Raw genomic sequence first — 16,878 nt, forward strand, 5'->3', positions numbered from 1 at the left:
GCTATGCACTAGATCGGCGAGCCAGCAAATTTTAAATAAACATAAACAAGCAAGGATGTTATGGAGGGAAACAGCATAAATAAGTTTAAAAAGGTACTTTAAAAAAACTGAGGCCAGGATAATAACAGGCTATGAAATTTAACAGTTTGGGATGTCATTCATAGATGCACCTGCCAGCACTGGTTCCCCAAACTTGTTGCCGTAGTCCGAAGCACCATTGCTCGCCTCAATGGCCACTTCCAGAGGTCGGGCAAAGTTCCCAGGATACTCAAAGGAAGGGTCCTCCCATGGCAGATTGTAACCTAGATATGGTAATAACATATAGATGGATAAATGACAGGGAAATCTTGAAGATCTGACAACAGAGCAAGGGGCAAGCATAATCCCAGCACTGAGACAGAATTTACTGACAGTGAGAAAAAGAATAAACATTGACACTTTTGTTTTTAAAAAAAATGAAATTTCATGGCAGTATAAACATAATGATCAATGGGGCCATTTTCCAGTCCCATGAGTTCAGGCACTGTGAGGTTCCACTGCTCAATAGCTAGGAACAACTCCTTGGTGCATAATAAGGTGGATCTCAACACAGTCCGGCTAATAGTCCGGCTAACTCCAGGCTCCACTCATTCTGCCTCGCCTCACCCTATGCCTGGAACAACCTTCCTGAGCCCTTACGCCAAGCCCCCTCCTTGCCCATCTTCAAGTCTTTGCTCAAAGCCCACCTCTTCAATGCTGCCTTCGGCACCTAACTCTCACCTCTCAGGAAATCCAGACTGCCCCAATTTGACTACCCCTATCGGACTGACTGTCTTTAGATTGTAAGCTCTTTGAGCAGGGACTGTCCTTTATGTTAAATTGTACAGCGCTGCGTAACCCTAGTAGCGCTTTAGAAATGTTAAATAGTAGTAGTAGTAATATTGAAAGTGATTTAAGCACACAGGAGAGGCTAAGTGGGTGAATTTCAGACAGCTCAAAAACTTAACTAGGTAGGTGCCCCAGTGGGGCTTTGGGGGCAAGAGTGCAGCCCCCTTCGCTCCTGCACCTTAGGATTGGCCTGAGGAAATGACTGGCGTGACCTCTCATGGCAGCCTCACAGTACTACACAAGCACCATGAGCTGCCGCATGGCAGTCATTTCCTCAGGTCAGCAGCAAAGGGCAGGAGTGAGGGGGCTGCACTCCTGCCCCCAATACCCCACTGGACCACCAGGGAGCAGAGTAGGCCCAGGATGGGGACGTGCCAGGGAATGGGGGGCTTATACATGGTGCAGTAGGGGTTGGCAGAGTGGCTTTCTGGGAGGGGAACTTCAGTACTAAAATTTAAAAAATGGTATGCAAGTCCCAGATGACATTCAGCTGGGTCTCACATAACTGTCACGTGGATTCCAGCTGAATATTAGTTGAGACTCGCATAAGCTCTGGCAGCCATTGCCCTTTCTGTTAGCCAGAGATATAAAGTGCTGGTACCTGGACATGGGCCACGCTGAATATTGGGGGTAATCTATCCAGTGACAGCCAGCGTTTTTTTAAACACAGACCCTTGTCGGTTGAATATCAGCCGGAATAAGTCTAGTTGTGCATAAACAACGAGAAACGTTGTACCTATAAAAAAGTTAGGTTGTCAGCAAAAATCACTCTCACAATTTGGCAATCATGGTTCAGACAAAGAATGCAAAAATTATTCTGCTCCCACAAAAACTATTTTCATGGTCACTCCATCTTAGAATATAAACAAGATCAGGTGAGAGAGAGGACATAAAAGTGTAAAATATATCCAAATGTCTCAAAGTTATCAGGCATCTTTATGCTTTTTCCTATTTTGAAGCAGGGATAACAGAGCTCAGAATTTTTCCGATGCCTTTACCAACCTGGAATATACAGATTTCCAAAGCAGTACCCTGCTGTCCCTGCAATAACATGTGCCCCTCGGCCTGCACATTGTACATCCCGGATCCTGCCACCTGTGCCTGTTGTAGCACCACTGAAGGGAGCCACACCTAGAAGCAAACAGAAAGCCAAAGAAATGAGACAGTACAAATGAAAAAAATCTCTAATAGCCTTAGTCAAGCATCAATACAGGGACAGGAGATAAAATACAAGTATAAACATTCACCAATTAGCTCAGCTCTCAGTGTAATAAGTTTCTGAGACCTCAGAGAAGACAGCAACAAACATAATGGGGGTAATTATATAAAGGCATGTATGATTCAATGGGGGCAATTCTATCACTTGGGATCTCCAATTAGGCTTAACCGGCTATGTTTTTAGTGGCCAAAAAAACCTGGATATGGCCCCAGCATTGAATTTCCAGGTTCGCCACCCACTACGGGAGTTAGCCGGGTCATGGTCTGAATATCGGCTCCCTCTATAGAATACTAGCATAACCAGATCTTAATGAACCTAAGAGTAGATACTCAGTGATTTAAATGGCCAGAAATGGCTCCAGGCCATTTAAATCACTTAGCTAGGGATAACCAGGATATTGTTTAGTGTTTACTTTGTACTTGATATGTTGCCTTTCTAGACAAAATCAAAGCAGTTTACAATCACAATAAAACAGTAGGTCATAAAGGTAGAAAAGAACTACAGTATAATGATAGGACACATCAGAGAGGAAGAGGAAAAGAGAAAAAAAAATACATACATATACTGGAAAAGATGCCTCCGGCCAGCCAGGCCAGCCAGATTAGGGGATTCCAGAAAACAGAAACCAATGGTGTTACTTAAAAAGTAGAGTTAAGTCTGTCTTAAAGACTTGGGCTTGCTTAGACTTATTTTGTCAGGAACCTCGTAGCACTAATTGACCTTATGCATCCATGCTATTTGTTTAAAGGTATTGTCATGGAACGATGATAATAATGTTCTGAACTTTTATTTGCGCTTATTTCCTGTGGATTGTTGATACTGTTTGACTTTGTGTTTACTTTTATGTTATATGTTTTGAAAAACCCTTTAATAAAAATATGGGAAAAAAAGAAGTAGTCCGAGAAGAGTGCATAAGTGAGAAGGCAAACAGAGGTGTTCTGAACTGACTGGAGTATCTTTTGAAGGGAGGACAGAATAAATAATATTACAATAGTCTGGATAATAATACAATAGTCTGGTTTTGAAGACAAAAGAGCATAGAAGAGTGTGCCACAGGATTTATCATCGTGATACGGACATAGAGAGTGGATGGTATGGAAAGAGAAGAAATAGGACCTGGTAAAAGAGGAGACCTGGGAGCTAGAAGAGAGACCTATACTGAGATTGACACCAAGGTATTTCATACAGTTCTCCGGATGTAAAGGAAACCCCTGAATGGTAGGTGAAACAGAAGGAGATTTAGAACAGTTGAGTACCAAGTGATTGGTGCTAACCCATTGATCAATCAAATTCAAACAAGACTGTAGAGAGGAAAGGTCAGGTGAATAAGGATCAAGAGTGGACACCAGTAGAATATCATCTGCATAGATGTAGCAACATATATTGGATCCCTGAAGGAGAGTAGTCAGCGGGCTAAGAAAGATATTGAAAAGAAGAGGCGATAATACCGGGCCCTGAGGGACACCACAAAGAAGTGGGAGAAGGGCTGATTCTGAAGAAGGTGTTATAACCATACAGGTGCATTCAGATAGAAAAGAAGTGAACCAATGAAGTACAGTTCTAGAGTGCTGTTGAAAATGTCTGGTTAGCGCCTAAGCCGAAACTGGCTGCTTTGTGGGAATTCTGGGGGCGGTGTCAGCATTTAGCTGGTTAACTGCCGATATTCAACCCTTAACCAGATAGGATAACTGCATAAATAGGACCACATAAAACATGGTCCTGAAGCCTAAGTTGAAATGGCAACATCTAGTGGGTGCCCAGAGGCAAGGAGGATTGGGATTGTCAGATATGCGCGTATACAATCAAGCATGCCTGATGCGTCATCTAAGAGATTGGATTCTAGGCACTAGCACTTATACAGATATGGCTATGGAGAGGGCATATTTTTATCCTTAGCATGTGAATTACCTGTTACATGTGAAAAGGAAACAAATGCCTGAAAGGGTTAAACAGAGTGTGCTCCTAGGACCGATATGGCAGGTGTGGAGGGAGTTGCTGCCACAATGGAGACAGGACCCGTCCTGTAGTGCCCTTATGCCAATACAAGGTAATGATGCTTTTATGCCTGGAAGGAAAAATGTAGTTTTCCGCAGGCTTCAAGATAAGGGTGTCACATTGATAGAGAGCCTCATCCAAGAGGATGGCACACTGATTTCGGCAAGTAATTTCATGCATATATGTTCAGGGGGCCAAATGGGGGTCTTGGCAGATCATCAACTGTCCCATTATATACAGAGTCTCCCGCAGGCAGGACTTTCACTGAGCTTTGGCAGAAACCTGAGGGATTTCTTAGAGGGGGACGCAGCGGGGCAAGTATCCGTTTCCTGGTTCTGCAAGGAATTGGGGAAGGGACAACCAGCAAGAAAGGTGACTGAGGTAGCAGAACGATGGAGTCGGGATAGACACACACCAATTTCGGAGACATTTATAAGGAGGTCATTAGTAGAGATAACACTGGTCATCCAAGGAGCAGAACTCCAGGAATGCCAGTTCAGAGCGGTGCACAGAGCATACTTTTCACCGAAAAGGGCATTTCATGCAGGGATAATAAACACTGATCATTGTCAAAAATGTAGGCGGGGGGAGCGACCTTTGTTCATTGCATGTGGCAGTGTAGGCATATCAACTTATTCTGGCAGAGGATAAGGCAATTTCTAAGTCAGGTATTAGGACACCAGGTGATCCTCACTTTTGAAAGAATGATGCTTAATCTCGTGGGGCAATGGGGAGTGGGTAAAAGGGGAGAACGAATACTGGTAAGTAAGTCATGCATAGTAGGAAAGAAATGTATTCTTAATCATTGGATGTCGGACATGCCTCCCTCATACTGGTACTGGAGGAACAAGCTTCACCAACTCATGGTATGGGAATCCAGAGAAGCGAGGGTTTCGCCAAAGAGACAGGAACGATTCCTAGCAGTCTGGATGTCATATCTTAATAAAGTATCTCCTAGAGCTCGCAGTCAAATTCTGAATAGGCTGCCATGGGGCAGTAAGGGGGATAGGGAATAATCTGGTATGGGCAAGTATGCAGAACTCCAAAGGTGGACGATTAATCCAAGGAAGGGGGTGGGTGGGATGGGGGAGGGGTCTGTAGAGGAGATGAGTATGGGTTAAGTGCTGGTATACAAATTATTTGCAATGTTACACAATAGGCAATATTAGTACAAAAGGGGGGAAAGTTAGGTAATTTACAAATGAAAACACAAACATTTGGTTTATAGGAACAAAGTTTTGAGGGAGGGTGGGGAGAAAATTAAAACACTTTGATAATAGAAGTTCACGACTTATTCTTATGCGTATGTTATGTTATGTAAATTATCATATATGGAATTTGTTGTTTCTGTATAACATGCTGATTCAATAAAAATTGTTGAAAGTAAACATGGTCCTGTCTTTATGTGTTTTATCATAGCTGGTAAACTGCTGAACATTGCACTTAACCGGCCATGTTGTAACTGCAAATTCCCAGACATTCAATGCTGGTGCCAGAAAATGGCCTGGCATTGAATATTTAGCCATAAGGGCAGTGCAGGACAAAAAAAAAAAAAACCCTCTTGACCGCCACCAGCTAAATATCCACCCCAAATATTTAGGTGTTGTGCTCAGTCCAGTCACAGAGCTGGTATAAGTGTGAGCACTTAAGTCCGGCAGGGAATAAGCAGGTTATAAGTGTCAAATTAGATTACATTAGATTAGTATTCTAAGCATTTATGGTGAATAACATGCAAAGAAATGTGAGCACCTAGTTATAGAATTGCCCCATACATATAATATTACCCTCCCCTCAACCCAATGTAGAAGTATGCATGGTAAACTAACCTCAATCCTCATTGGCAGGCTCTCTTAACGCAGGAGTCCCCGTGCATGCTTGGAACAGTATATATTTGAAATTAGCCAGGGGTAGCAGGGCCAAGAGGGGGAGGGGAGCAAGACTCCCTAGACCCAGCCTCCAAGGGGGGCCTGGCACCAAGGTCTGTCTCTCTCCAATGGCATAGCCACAGGTGGGCCTGGGCCCATCCACTTTGGGGTCAGGCCCACCCAAAATCAGTGCTCCGTAGGTGTGGCTGGCAGGGATCTGCAAGCCCCGACAGAAGATCTTTCCTCCTATTTGTTTTAAAAGTATTCCATGTAACTTCCTTAAGTGTCCCCTAGTCTTTGTACTTTTGCAACAAGTAAAAACATCGATTCACTTCTACTCATTCTACACCACTCAGAATTTTGTAGACCTCAATCATATCCCCCCTTATCCATCTCTTTTCCAAGCTGAAGAGTCCTAACCGCTTTAGCCTTTCCTCATATGAGAGGAGTTCCACTCCCTTTATTATTTTGGTCGCCTTCTGTTGAACCTTTTCTAATTCTACTATATCTTTTTTGAGATACAGCGACCAGAACTGAACGCAATACTCAAGGTGAGGTCGCACCATAGAGCAATAAAGAGGCATTATGGTATTTTCGGTCTTATTCACCATCCCTTTCTTAATAATTCCTAGCATCCTGTTTGCTTTTTTTGGCTGCTACCGCACACCGAGCAGAAGATTTCAGTGTATTATCTACAACAACACCTAGATCTTTTTCTTTGGTGCTGACCCCCAATGTGGACCCTAGCAATAGCATCAGGTAACTATGTGCATCACTTTGCATTTGTCCACATTAAATTTCATCTGCCATTTGGATGCCCAGACTTAGGTGGCAGTGCCCGAGGCTCTAGGGGGCCCAGAGGCTCTTCCCCCCCCCCCCCCCCAAGCCTCAGTGGGCCCTCCCCGGTCACATCTTGAGGGGCTCTGATGGTCTAGTGGCCTCTGTGGGGACAGGAAAAAACAACACTCTTTCCTGCCCGCTGCCGCTATTCTGCCTGGCACTACCATGTTTTAAAAATGGCCACCGAGACTCCCTACAGCAGTTTAGTAGAGTGGGTGTTGAGAACTGTGAGACTACCGTGGGAAGTCTCGGCACCCATTTTGAAAGCACAGCAGAACCGGGCAGAATAGCAGCAGCGGGCAGGAAGGAGTGCTGTTCTTTCCTGGCCCCGCAGAGGTCACTAGACCCCCAGTGCCCTTCAAGTTAGAACCGGGGAGGGCCCGCTGAGGCTTGAGGGGGAGAGCCTCTGGGCCCCCTAGAGCCTCTGAGCCTCGGGCACTGCCTGGTTGCCCAAATGGTCAGTCCAAGTTTATTGATAAATTTAATATACCACCTAAGACTGGGCATCCAAATGGCAGATGAAATTTAATGTGAACAAATGTGTGTGTGTGGGGGGGGGGGGGGGGCAGCTGCAGCGGTAGGGGGGCTGTAGTGTGTAGAAGGGGAGTGGCAGCGGGCAGTGGCCAAGGGGTGCCTCGATTACTGTCAGTCTGCCCCTGGCCTACATGCTATTATATAACGCTGTGCACACAAAGTGTCTCACTTGCAACCCAAAAGGGAGCATGCCCATGGGAGGGGCATGAGCAGGCTAGGGGTGTTCCAAGTGTTTAGGCGCACTGTTAATTGCATACCAGGTTGTGCGCTCAACTTGTACACCAGAATTTACACCAGGTTTCAGCAGGCATAAGTCTTGGTGCCCAAAGTTGGACACGAGAAAGCGCGCTATGCGCTAGTCTATAAAAAGTGCTTAGCTTGGAGCACTCGTTACAGAACAGTGCTTGGTACTGATTTTTTCCAGCACATATTTTTGAGTGCCATTTATAGAGTGTCCCCCAATGTGTATATGAGTTTCAGAATTGCAGCAATACAGGGAGAGATCTGAATTTTAGATTTAAATTACTTGCCTTTCCAAATTCAAACTCAAAACTAGTTACAAATTGAGGTACAGTTGATACATCCCTTCCCAATAGGGCTTTCAAGCTATGGGCCTCAATTTCTAACCTACATTATGTGCTTAGGGAAAAAAAAAAGCCCCAGTGATAAAAATAGTGCTTACATTAAATAATGCATGTTAACAGGTCAATGTAAATGAGGCTTTAAGTTTGCGTCTAGAACACAAGGAGCAATAGGATTAGTAGGATTCAAACCCTAGCTCCCCTGATTCTTAGCCTGGTGCTCTAAGCAAAAGGCTACACTTACATTTCCAAAGGCAAGAAACAAGTCTCTGATGATTTCAGCCTGTCGCTGAAATCTGAAAGCAGATGACATGGGCTGCCTTCCTGCACAAGAAAAGTTGAGCTCACCAGTTGGGAAGTTGTGCGTCTCTGCAGTGAAAATAACATGTCGTTTGGATGAGCGTTTTTCATAGGAACCAGCTCGGGATGGGTCCCTGGGAAAGAGTGACTGGACCTCCCTTCCCTGAATACCACTGCAAAGAGAAATGGGAATAGCCAATCAGAGAGAAGCTTGATGTACCATCAGGCTATATATCTTCTACATAATCCCTCAGAGACATTCTCTCCAGGATTCCATAAATGGCGACTAAGTTTGAGCATGCAAATTAACTGCATAACGAGCCAATCAGCGCCAATTGGCTGCTAAGAACCAATTATTGGCGTTAATTGGCCTTAATTAGGATTTACGCACAGATCATATTCTATAACAATCCGCACGCACATAAATTCAAGGGGGTGTGACCAGGAGAGAATTTATGCATTTACAAATAGATTTGACTCTAACCACACCTAATTTAGGTGCCGGCGTTTAGCAGGCATAATTGTCAGCACTTATGGTGTATGCACTGAGCGCTACTCTATAAAGGATGCGTATCCTTTATAGAAAAGCGCTCAGTACTTAATTATTTCAGTGCCATTTATTGAAACTACCCCTCTATATCCACTTTTTTTTTAAAAGATTTACACTTTAAAATTTATGCTATCTGAAAATTTTCAGCAATTCCCATTGTGGCTGGCCATATTGGTAAAGCACCAATAATGAAATCATACACTCCTTTTGCCCCACTGGACTTTATGATGAGTAATGCCACCAGTGACCAGCTTGTCAAATAGGACTACACTCATAACTTCAAACACGGTAGAAATAGAAAAAAGACATTCCCAACTTAATTGGAAACCATGCAGGGAGCAGGCCTCAACCCTCAGTCCAGGAGCTGCACTGTATACCACCTTCCACCTGCTGGAGAAGAAAAATAGCGAAGTGTGGAAGCTGCACAGTTTCCTTATAGGGCAGAGAACACTTCTGTATTTTCTATCTTCACCTGCTGGCTGATGGACGCAACACCTGAGCTTCGACTGATCTGGTCAGGTTACTAAGGAATACACAGTTCTGCTCCACTGACAGTGCCCAGACTGAGGCCCAGATGCACTACCTCCATGCTAAAAGCCCTTCCCTTCCCAATCCCCAGTTGCTGCTTATTGATTTTGAAAACAGCGGGCATGCATGAAGGAAACTGCATGCAAATGAGTTGCTTGCTGTCAGCCCATTTGCAAGTGATTTCCTTTCAGCCAGTTGGTCAGCTGAGCATGAGCAGAGAAACCAAATGTTAAGCGTGGTTGCTCTGCGCATGCCACAGATGCCTTCATACACGCAGACAAGTTGCATGTATAAGTCATCTACAGCCTTTTTATTTGCGTTGATTCTGCCTGCCTTGAAGTGCCTGCCTGCTTGCCTGCCAATCACAGCACGTTTAGCTAAACATGCTGTGACTGGCTGAGAGAGACCAGCTAGAACGGCTGGAGCAGAGGGCTTTGGGAGTGGCTGGCTCCAAGTTGCAGATTCATTTTCACTTGTTCTGAATGTCAGCTCCAGCTGACACAGCTTCCCTTACAAAGGAGGGGAGAGACAGCCAGGAAAGAGGCTGCAGCAGACAGGAATCTCCAGACAGCTGGCTGAAATTTCCTCCATTGCATTGTTCATCACCCCACATCCTTTGCCCTAAAAGAAAAATCTGCTATTTCAAGCTGCCGGCCATTGGGAGGAGCAAAACCCGGAAGATCAGCTTCCTTGCACCAGCAATGGATGGTCTGCAGCTCACAGCAGCTCATTAACGAGAGCTGCAGACCTCCCATTAGATTTTCCACGGTAAAAGTAGGGACTGCTTTTGTGCAAGGGGTCAGAAAATGGCTGTACATTGCCTTACATGCACATTATAATATTAATTAACTCATTACAATAACTTTGCATTCCGTTTTCATTATCTGCTACCGCGACAGGAAAATGGCTCGTCTTGGAGAACCCTTTTGTGAATGTCTCGTTTTACTACTTGCTCGCTAAACCGGATAGAACTACTTTAAAAACCACGTTGCTGGCTCGTTAGGTTTTCTGCATCTGGGCCTGAATGCAGTTACATCTTGGATGTGACAGCAAGCCAGTAGGAGATTGCTGAAGTCTTGCTAAGTCAAGGGTAGGCTAGAATGTGTGACTAAGGTTAGGAATGACTGATTGCAACTGTGCTGTGGGAGCAAACTAAGCCGTTTTGTTTGGGCAGGGTGGAGGAGTGCTGCTGAGCAGCCCCATGCCTTCACTTTCTTGTCCTTTTGTCAGAAGGGAGATACATTCTTTTTCAAATAAGCTTTTGTGGTCATCCCTTATGGTCTATTGTTTGTGTTTTATTACTATCAATGCTGTTATTTAATCCATCCTAAGTTCCATTTGCTGAACTGGTGGAATTTAAGACATGAAAATAAACATGTTGCCTCACCAATTATAAATAGGATGAGTTTTCTCCTGTGCTAAAAAGTTCTTCCATTTTTAGCAGGCTGCCATAGTAATTACATGAAGCCAGTGAAATGCAGAGCATATCCATGCTTTGCACAACATTACCTTCTTGATCGGGGCAAAAAAAGTCAATTTAAATGTAGGTTTGAAAAGATACTTATGGTAACCTTTCAGACTCAAAGCACCTTATTACTTTGACAACATACATAAACTCTCTTACCATACGCGTAGTTTGACTGTTTCATTTGGGGGGGGGGGCAAAGAATGGGCAGAGCATATTAGCATATCATTTGCATATATACATATGCAAATGAATATGCTAGTATGGAGGAAGGAATTGAAATTTACAGGCAAAATATCACAGATGCACATTTCAAAAAGCTGACACATTTCAATTAATAAATTATGAATAAAATACTTTTATCTACCTTTGTTGTCTGATCATTTAGTTTTTCTATTCACTTTGGTCCCAGTGTCTTCTGTTTTATGCAGTGTCTTCTTTCCAGTAGGCTTCCCTCTGCTCCCCACCCTCCCAGTCCCATCCATCTCTTGCTCCTTCCCTCTGCTCCCCACCCCTCCCAGTCCCATCCATCTTCTGTTCCTTCCCTCTGCTCACCATCCCTCTGTCCCATCCATCTTCTGATCCTTCCCTCTGCTGTGCCTGACCTCTCCCAATCCCATCCATCTCCTGGTCCATCCCTCTGCTCCCCACCCCTCGCAGTCCCATCCATCTCTTGCTCCTTCCCTCTGCTCCCCACCCCTCCCAGTCCCAACCATCTCTTGCTCCTTCCCTCTGCTCCCCACCTCTCCCAGTCCCATCCATCTTCTGTTCCTTCCCTCTGCTCACCATCCCTCCATCCCATCCATCTTCTGCTCCTTCCCTCTGCTGTGCCTGACCTCTCCCAATCCCATCCATCTCCTGGTCCATCCCTCTGCTCCCCACCCCTCCCAGTCCCATCCATCTCTTGCTCCTTCCCTCTGCTCCCCACCCCTCCCAGTACCATCCATCTTCCCTCTGCTCCCCCCCCCCCCCGCGAGGTCCAAGATGGTGACTCCGTTTACCCCCTCTCTTCCTCCCTCCCTCCGGCGCAGGCAACAGTCTTCAGCTTTTTCAGCGTTCCTGGCAGCGGTAGCGATGTACACGCTGCCGTCGGTCTGCCCCAGAAGCCTTCTCTTCAAGTTCCTGTTCCCACCTATGCGGGAACAGGAACTTGAAGAGAAGGCTTTGGGGCAGAGCCGAAGGCAGCGTGTACATCGCTACCGCTGCCAGGAATGCTGAAAAAGACTGCTGCCTGTGCCGGAGGGAGGGAGGAAGAGAGAGGGGTAGACGGACACGCTCCTCTCCGTCCGCTTGGCTTCCCTGCCCTCTCTGTCTGCGTCCCGCCTTCCTCTGATGTCAGAGGAAGGCGGGACACAGACAGAGAGGGCAGGGAAGCCAAGCGGATAGAGATGAGCGCGTGCCTGCATGTGTTTTTTTTTTTAAACTAATGGCGCGGCGGCGCCTCGTCGTCGTTTGGGGGGCTCACCCCCCCCCAGTCTACGCCTATGCTCTCTTACCAATAGAGATACAGGCCTGATTGGTCAGCAGTAACGCTAAAGAGATTCAGACTAGATTTGAAGGCCTGGACTCCTGATCGTTTGGCTCTTCATAGCAGAGAAAACTCCAGAGCCACCACCGCATCCCTTAAGAAAAGCTACCTGCTGCTTCACAACAATGCTTACTGCTCAACACAAAAGCAGGCATCTAATGGGCTCCAAAGTCTGTGCATCAGCCATAATGCTATTATTGTAATTACCAGACTTAAGAAATGGGGTGAAATTAGTTAGGTGAAAAAATATACACCCTGTGAATGAAGGCTTACAGGAACCCAAAAGGTATTCTGAAGCTGGTTACCCACACTGGGCAGCAGAAAGACAATAGGCAAGAAAGACAAATTTTTTTTTAAAGTTTGAATTGGCCCAAGTGAGAACAGAAGAGGCAGAAATGACAAGAATGAGGAAGGGAGAAAGGTACAGATGGAACAGTTATGACAGCTGTATTACCTGCTGTTGTCACAGAACTTGATGACATTGTTAGGGTTGCTGCTCTCTTGGGTTTTCATGATCATACTGAAGAGGGACTCGGCCTTTTCTTCTCCATCCACCTTCATGCAGCCTTTGAAAAACCAGTGTCGGCTATGCTCACTGAAAATAGGAGGAACACAGAGAAACAGATAAAGGATTCCAGTGTCAAACCCAAAGGAGTCTCTGAAAACCATATCCACAGGTGGGGTGGGGAAAGGGGGAAATGGGACTTGATATACCGCATTTCTATGGTATTTTGCAACTACATTCAAAGCGGTTTACATATATACAGGTATTTATTTTGTACCTGGGGCAATGGAGGGTTACGTGACTTGCCCACAGTCACAAGGAGCTACAGAGGGATTCGAACCCAGTTCCCCAGGATCAAAGTCCACTGAACTAACCACTAGGCTACTCCTCCACTCCCAATACATGGCAGTAAGCCATGTGAAAAGGAAATAAAATATGTCAGGGACCAGGCATGGAGAAGTACAAACTACACCCCCTTAAATATTCCTATTCCACCTTCCAGCATTCTAGCAACCCAATAGTTCCAGAGAGATAATGGTGAATTGAGAGAATCCCTGTATGCACACCCTAAACCTTATCAGAACCTGTACCTAGACCACCAAGACTACATGAGCAAAGAATCCAGTCCTTCAGAGAAAAATGTTATGTTCAAAAAGTATGAAAGTAGAGTAAATCAGAAACTCTATGGAACTTTGTGCTTTCAACATATGCATCCACGTTACAATGAGACACAGTTCTTTACCTATATCTTCTGTCAAGGTAGCTCAGTTATTATGTACAAGAAAACTTGCATTGCCTTGTATCTTTCCAAATATCTGGAACGTCTTGCCCAAGTATATTTGTATGGCTCAGGATTATGTGCCATTCTGTTGCTTCTTTACTACTTGTTTCATTTTTTTTAGACAGGCTTTCCAAAAATGCCAATGAAAAATTATGTCATATCACATCATTTTCTCTTTTAGTCACAGCAGATGAATCCAGAAACCGTGGGTTGTGATAATTTACCAGCAGGTGGAGATAGAGAACACTGATTTGCACTATGCCTAATAATAAATGCTTCCTAGCCAGTCAGTATATCTCCTTACTACTACTACTACTTATCATTTCTATAGTGCTACGCAGAAGGAGAATATGTAAGTCCAGAAATGTCCCTTCCTCACAGAAATGCAATACAGGTAGCAGAACAGAATCCGAGCATCTAACCTAAAAGGAAACGGTTTAAAGAAACCAACTTCCCTCAAAACCTTGCAGCAAAACTCACCAGAAAAATACCCTACAGCAGCAGAAGTAAACTGAAAAAGGATGGGACTCTGGATTCATATGCTGCAACTCAAAGAAAGAAAATTATCAGGTTAAGACATAATTTTTCGTTCCTTACCGTCAACAGCAGATGAATCCAGAGACCTGTGGGATATAGCAAAGCAGTATCTAACCGGGGGGGGGGGGGGGGGGGGGGGGGGGTAGATGCAAGCCCATCCGAAAGGACCACAGAACCGAAGGTACCGGGCTGCAACATCTACATGATAGTATCTGACAAAGGAGTGAGAGGACAACCAAGTCACTGCCCTGCAAATCTCATCAAGAGAGGAAACCCGGGTCTCCGCCGATGCCAAAGCCCATGTAGAATGCGCCCGCAAATGGGCCAGACGGTTATGCAGCAAGTCAATGATCCAAAATACAAAAGCAAGTCTATATCTGAATAGCTGAGCAGAAACAGAATTAAAGTTTTGGATTGGTCTAGTCAAAGTTGTCTATTATCATTACAGCTATGAGCTTTGGTTCAAGGCCTGACTTTGGTTCAGGATCTAAAATGAGAAAAAAACCTTACAAGCCCATGACTCTTAACCTGAACTTCAGTGTGACTGCAGAACTCATGATCTGTTGTGACGTTTTCATGCAGCAGAATGAGGAACTGGTGTAAGTGGAAAAACAGAGTAACATCGTTTAGCAACATGGTGGTCACAGATGTTTTAGTGAAAACCAGAACAAGATAACTCCTCAGGAAGATGACTTAGTCTTCCAGGAACAGCTGGTCTATTATTAGCTTTTCCAGTAAATACTAACCCACTCATTACCATAGCCAAACAGTGTTAACTATGACATTAACATAGATCCAATGAGGTGTGCTTACTGTCATATTATCTGTATCCTGAATGGACATATAAAAATGAGTGTACTTCCTACTTCAATGGAGAGAGACAGTCACAGCCAGTACCTTTGTGCAAGCAGGGCTGCTCTCCCATGAGAAACCAATCAATTGGCAAGTAATCCTATTGCTTTCTCATGAGTAGCCTTGAGTCTTTTATATCTGCAAATTGGCTTTAGCTGGTAATCTGGGGTGAGGGCAAAAAAGACCCTAAATAAAACATTAGAGACTCCAACACAGAGAACACCTATGTGTAGCTGTAGAACTGTATTCCCATAAGCAATTGATTATACATATACTTGGAGAATAATAAATAAAAGTATTTGATTGTGGAGGAGTAGCCAAGTGGTTAGTGCAGTGGACTTTGATCCTGGGGAACTGAGTTTGATTCCCACTGCAGCTCCTTGTGACTCTGGGCAAGTCACTTAACCTTCCATTGCCCCTGGTACAAAATAAGTACCTGAATATATGTAAACCGCTTTGAATGTAGTTGCAAAAACCTCAGAAAGGCGGTATATCAAGTCCCATTTCCCTTTCCCCCTATATATAATTTGGAGTCTCAGATATAGCAGTACTCTTGTATAGCAATGTTCTGTACTCCCAGTGAGATCTGCTAATTGTACAAATACTTGGTAAGTTCAGGAGCCGACAAGAGAAGGAAAAATACTAGACTTAGTCCTTAGTGGTGCTCATGATCTAGTGCAGGGGGTAACGATACGAGGGCCGCTTGATAACAGTGATCATAATATGATCGGTTTTGATATTGGCATTGAAGGAAGTGAAACTAGGAAATCAAGTACGCTAGCGTTTAACTATAGAAAAGGTGATTACGACAAAATGAGAAAAATGGTGAAAAAAAGACTGAAAGGAGCAGCTCGCAGAGTAAAAAACTTGCATCAGGCGTGGATGCTGTTTAAAAACACCATCCTGGAGGTTCAGGACAAATATATTCCACGTATTAGAAAAAAGGGAAAAAAGACTAAACGTCAGCCAGCGTGGCTAAACAGTAAGATAAAGGAAATCATTAGAGCCAAAAAACAATCCTTCAGAAAGTGGAGAAGAGAACCAACTGAAAGTAACAGGATAGATCATAAGGAATGCCAAGCCAAATGCAAAGCGGAGATAAGGAGGGCAAAAAAGGACTTTGAGAAGAAATTAGCGTTGGAAGCAAAAATACATAGTAAAAATTTTTTTAGATACATTAAAAGCAGGAAACCGGCCAAAGAGTCGGTTGGGCCGCTGGACGAAAATGGTGTTAAAGGGGCGATCAAGGAGGACAAAGCCGTAGCGGAGAAATTAAATGAATTCTTTGCTTCGGTCTTCACCGAGGAGGATTTGGGGGGGACACCGGTGCCGGAAAGAATATTTGAAGCGGGGGAGTCGGAGAAACTAAACAAATTCTCTGTAACCTTGGAGGATGTAATGGGTCAGTTCAGCAAGCTGAAGAGTAGTAAATCACCGGGACCTGATGGTATTCATCCCAGAGTATTAATAGAACTAAAAAATGAACTTGCGGAGCTACTGTTAGAAATATGCAATCTGTCCCTAAAATCGAGTGTAGTACCGGAAGACTGGAGGGTAGCCAATGTTACTCCGATTTTTAAGAAGGGTTCCAGAGGAGATCCGGGAAATTATAGACCGGTGAGTCTGACGTCGGTGCCGGGCAAGATGGTGGAGGCTATTATTAAGAATAAAATTGCAGAGCATATACAAAAACATGGACTGATGAGACAAAGTCAGCACGGATTTAGTGAAGGGAAGTCTTGCCTCACCAATCTAATGCATTTTTTTGAGGGGGTAAGCAAACATGTGGACAATGGGGAGCCGGTTGATATTGTATATCTGGATTTTCAGAAGGCGTTTGACAAAGTGCCGCACGAAAGACTCCTGAAGAAATTGCAGAGTCATGGAATCGGAGGTAGGGTATTATTATGGATTAAGAACTGGTTGAAAGA

At 44.4% G+C, this 16,878-nt stretch overlaps 1 protein-coding gene across 1 annotated transcript in view; it reads right to left on the reverse strand.

Annotated features, from left to right (window-relative positions):
* PFAS (phosphoribosylformylglycinamidine synthase) overlaps nucleotides 1-16,878 on the reverse strand; it is a 154,786-nt gene that overhangs the window by 83,379 nt on the left and 54,529 nt on the right. Inside the window, exons 8-11 of the mRNA XM_030210241.1 lie at nucleotides 12,727-12,867; nucleotides 8,250-8,374; nucleotides 1,870-1,998; nucleotides 171-302 (exon numbers count right to left, since the gene is read on the reverse strand). Of these exons, the coding sequence (XP_030066101.1) occupies nucleotides 171-302; nucleotides 1,870-1,998; nucleotides 8,250-8,374; nucleotides 12,727-12,867 (527 nt within the window). The remainder of the gene's footprint in view (nucleotides 1-170; nucleotides 303-1,869; nucleotides 1,999-8,249; nucleotides 8,375-12,726; nucleotides 12,868-16,878) is intronic.

The sequence above is a fragment of the Microcaecilia unicolor genome, chromosome 7, assembly GCF_901765095.1.
Source record: "Microcaecilia unicolor chromosome 7, aMicUni1.1, whole genome shotgun sequence".
Lineage (NCBI taxonomy): Eukaryota > Metazoa > Chordata > Amphibia > Gymnophiona > Siphonopidae > Microcaecilia > Microcaecilia unicolor.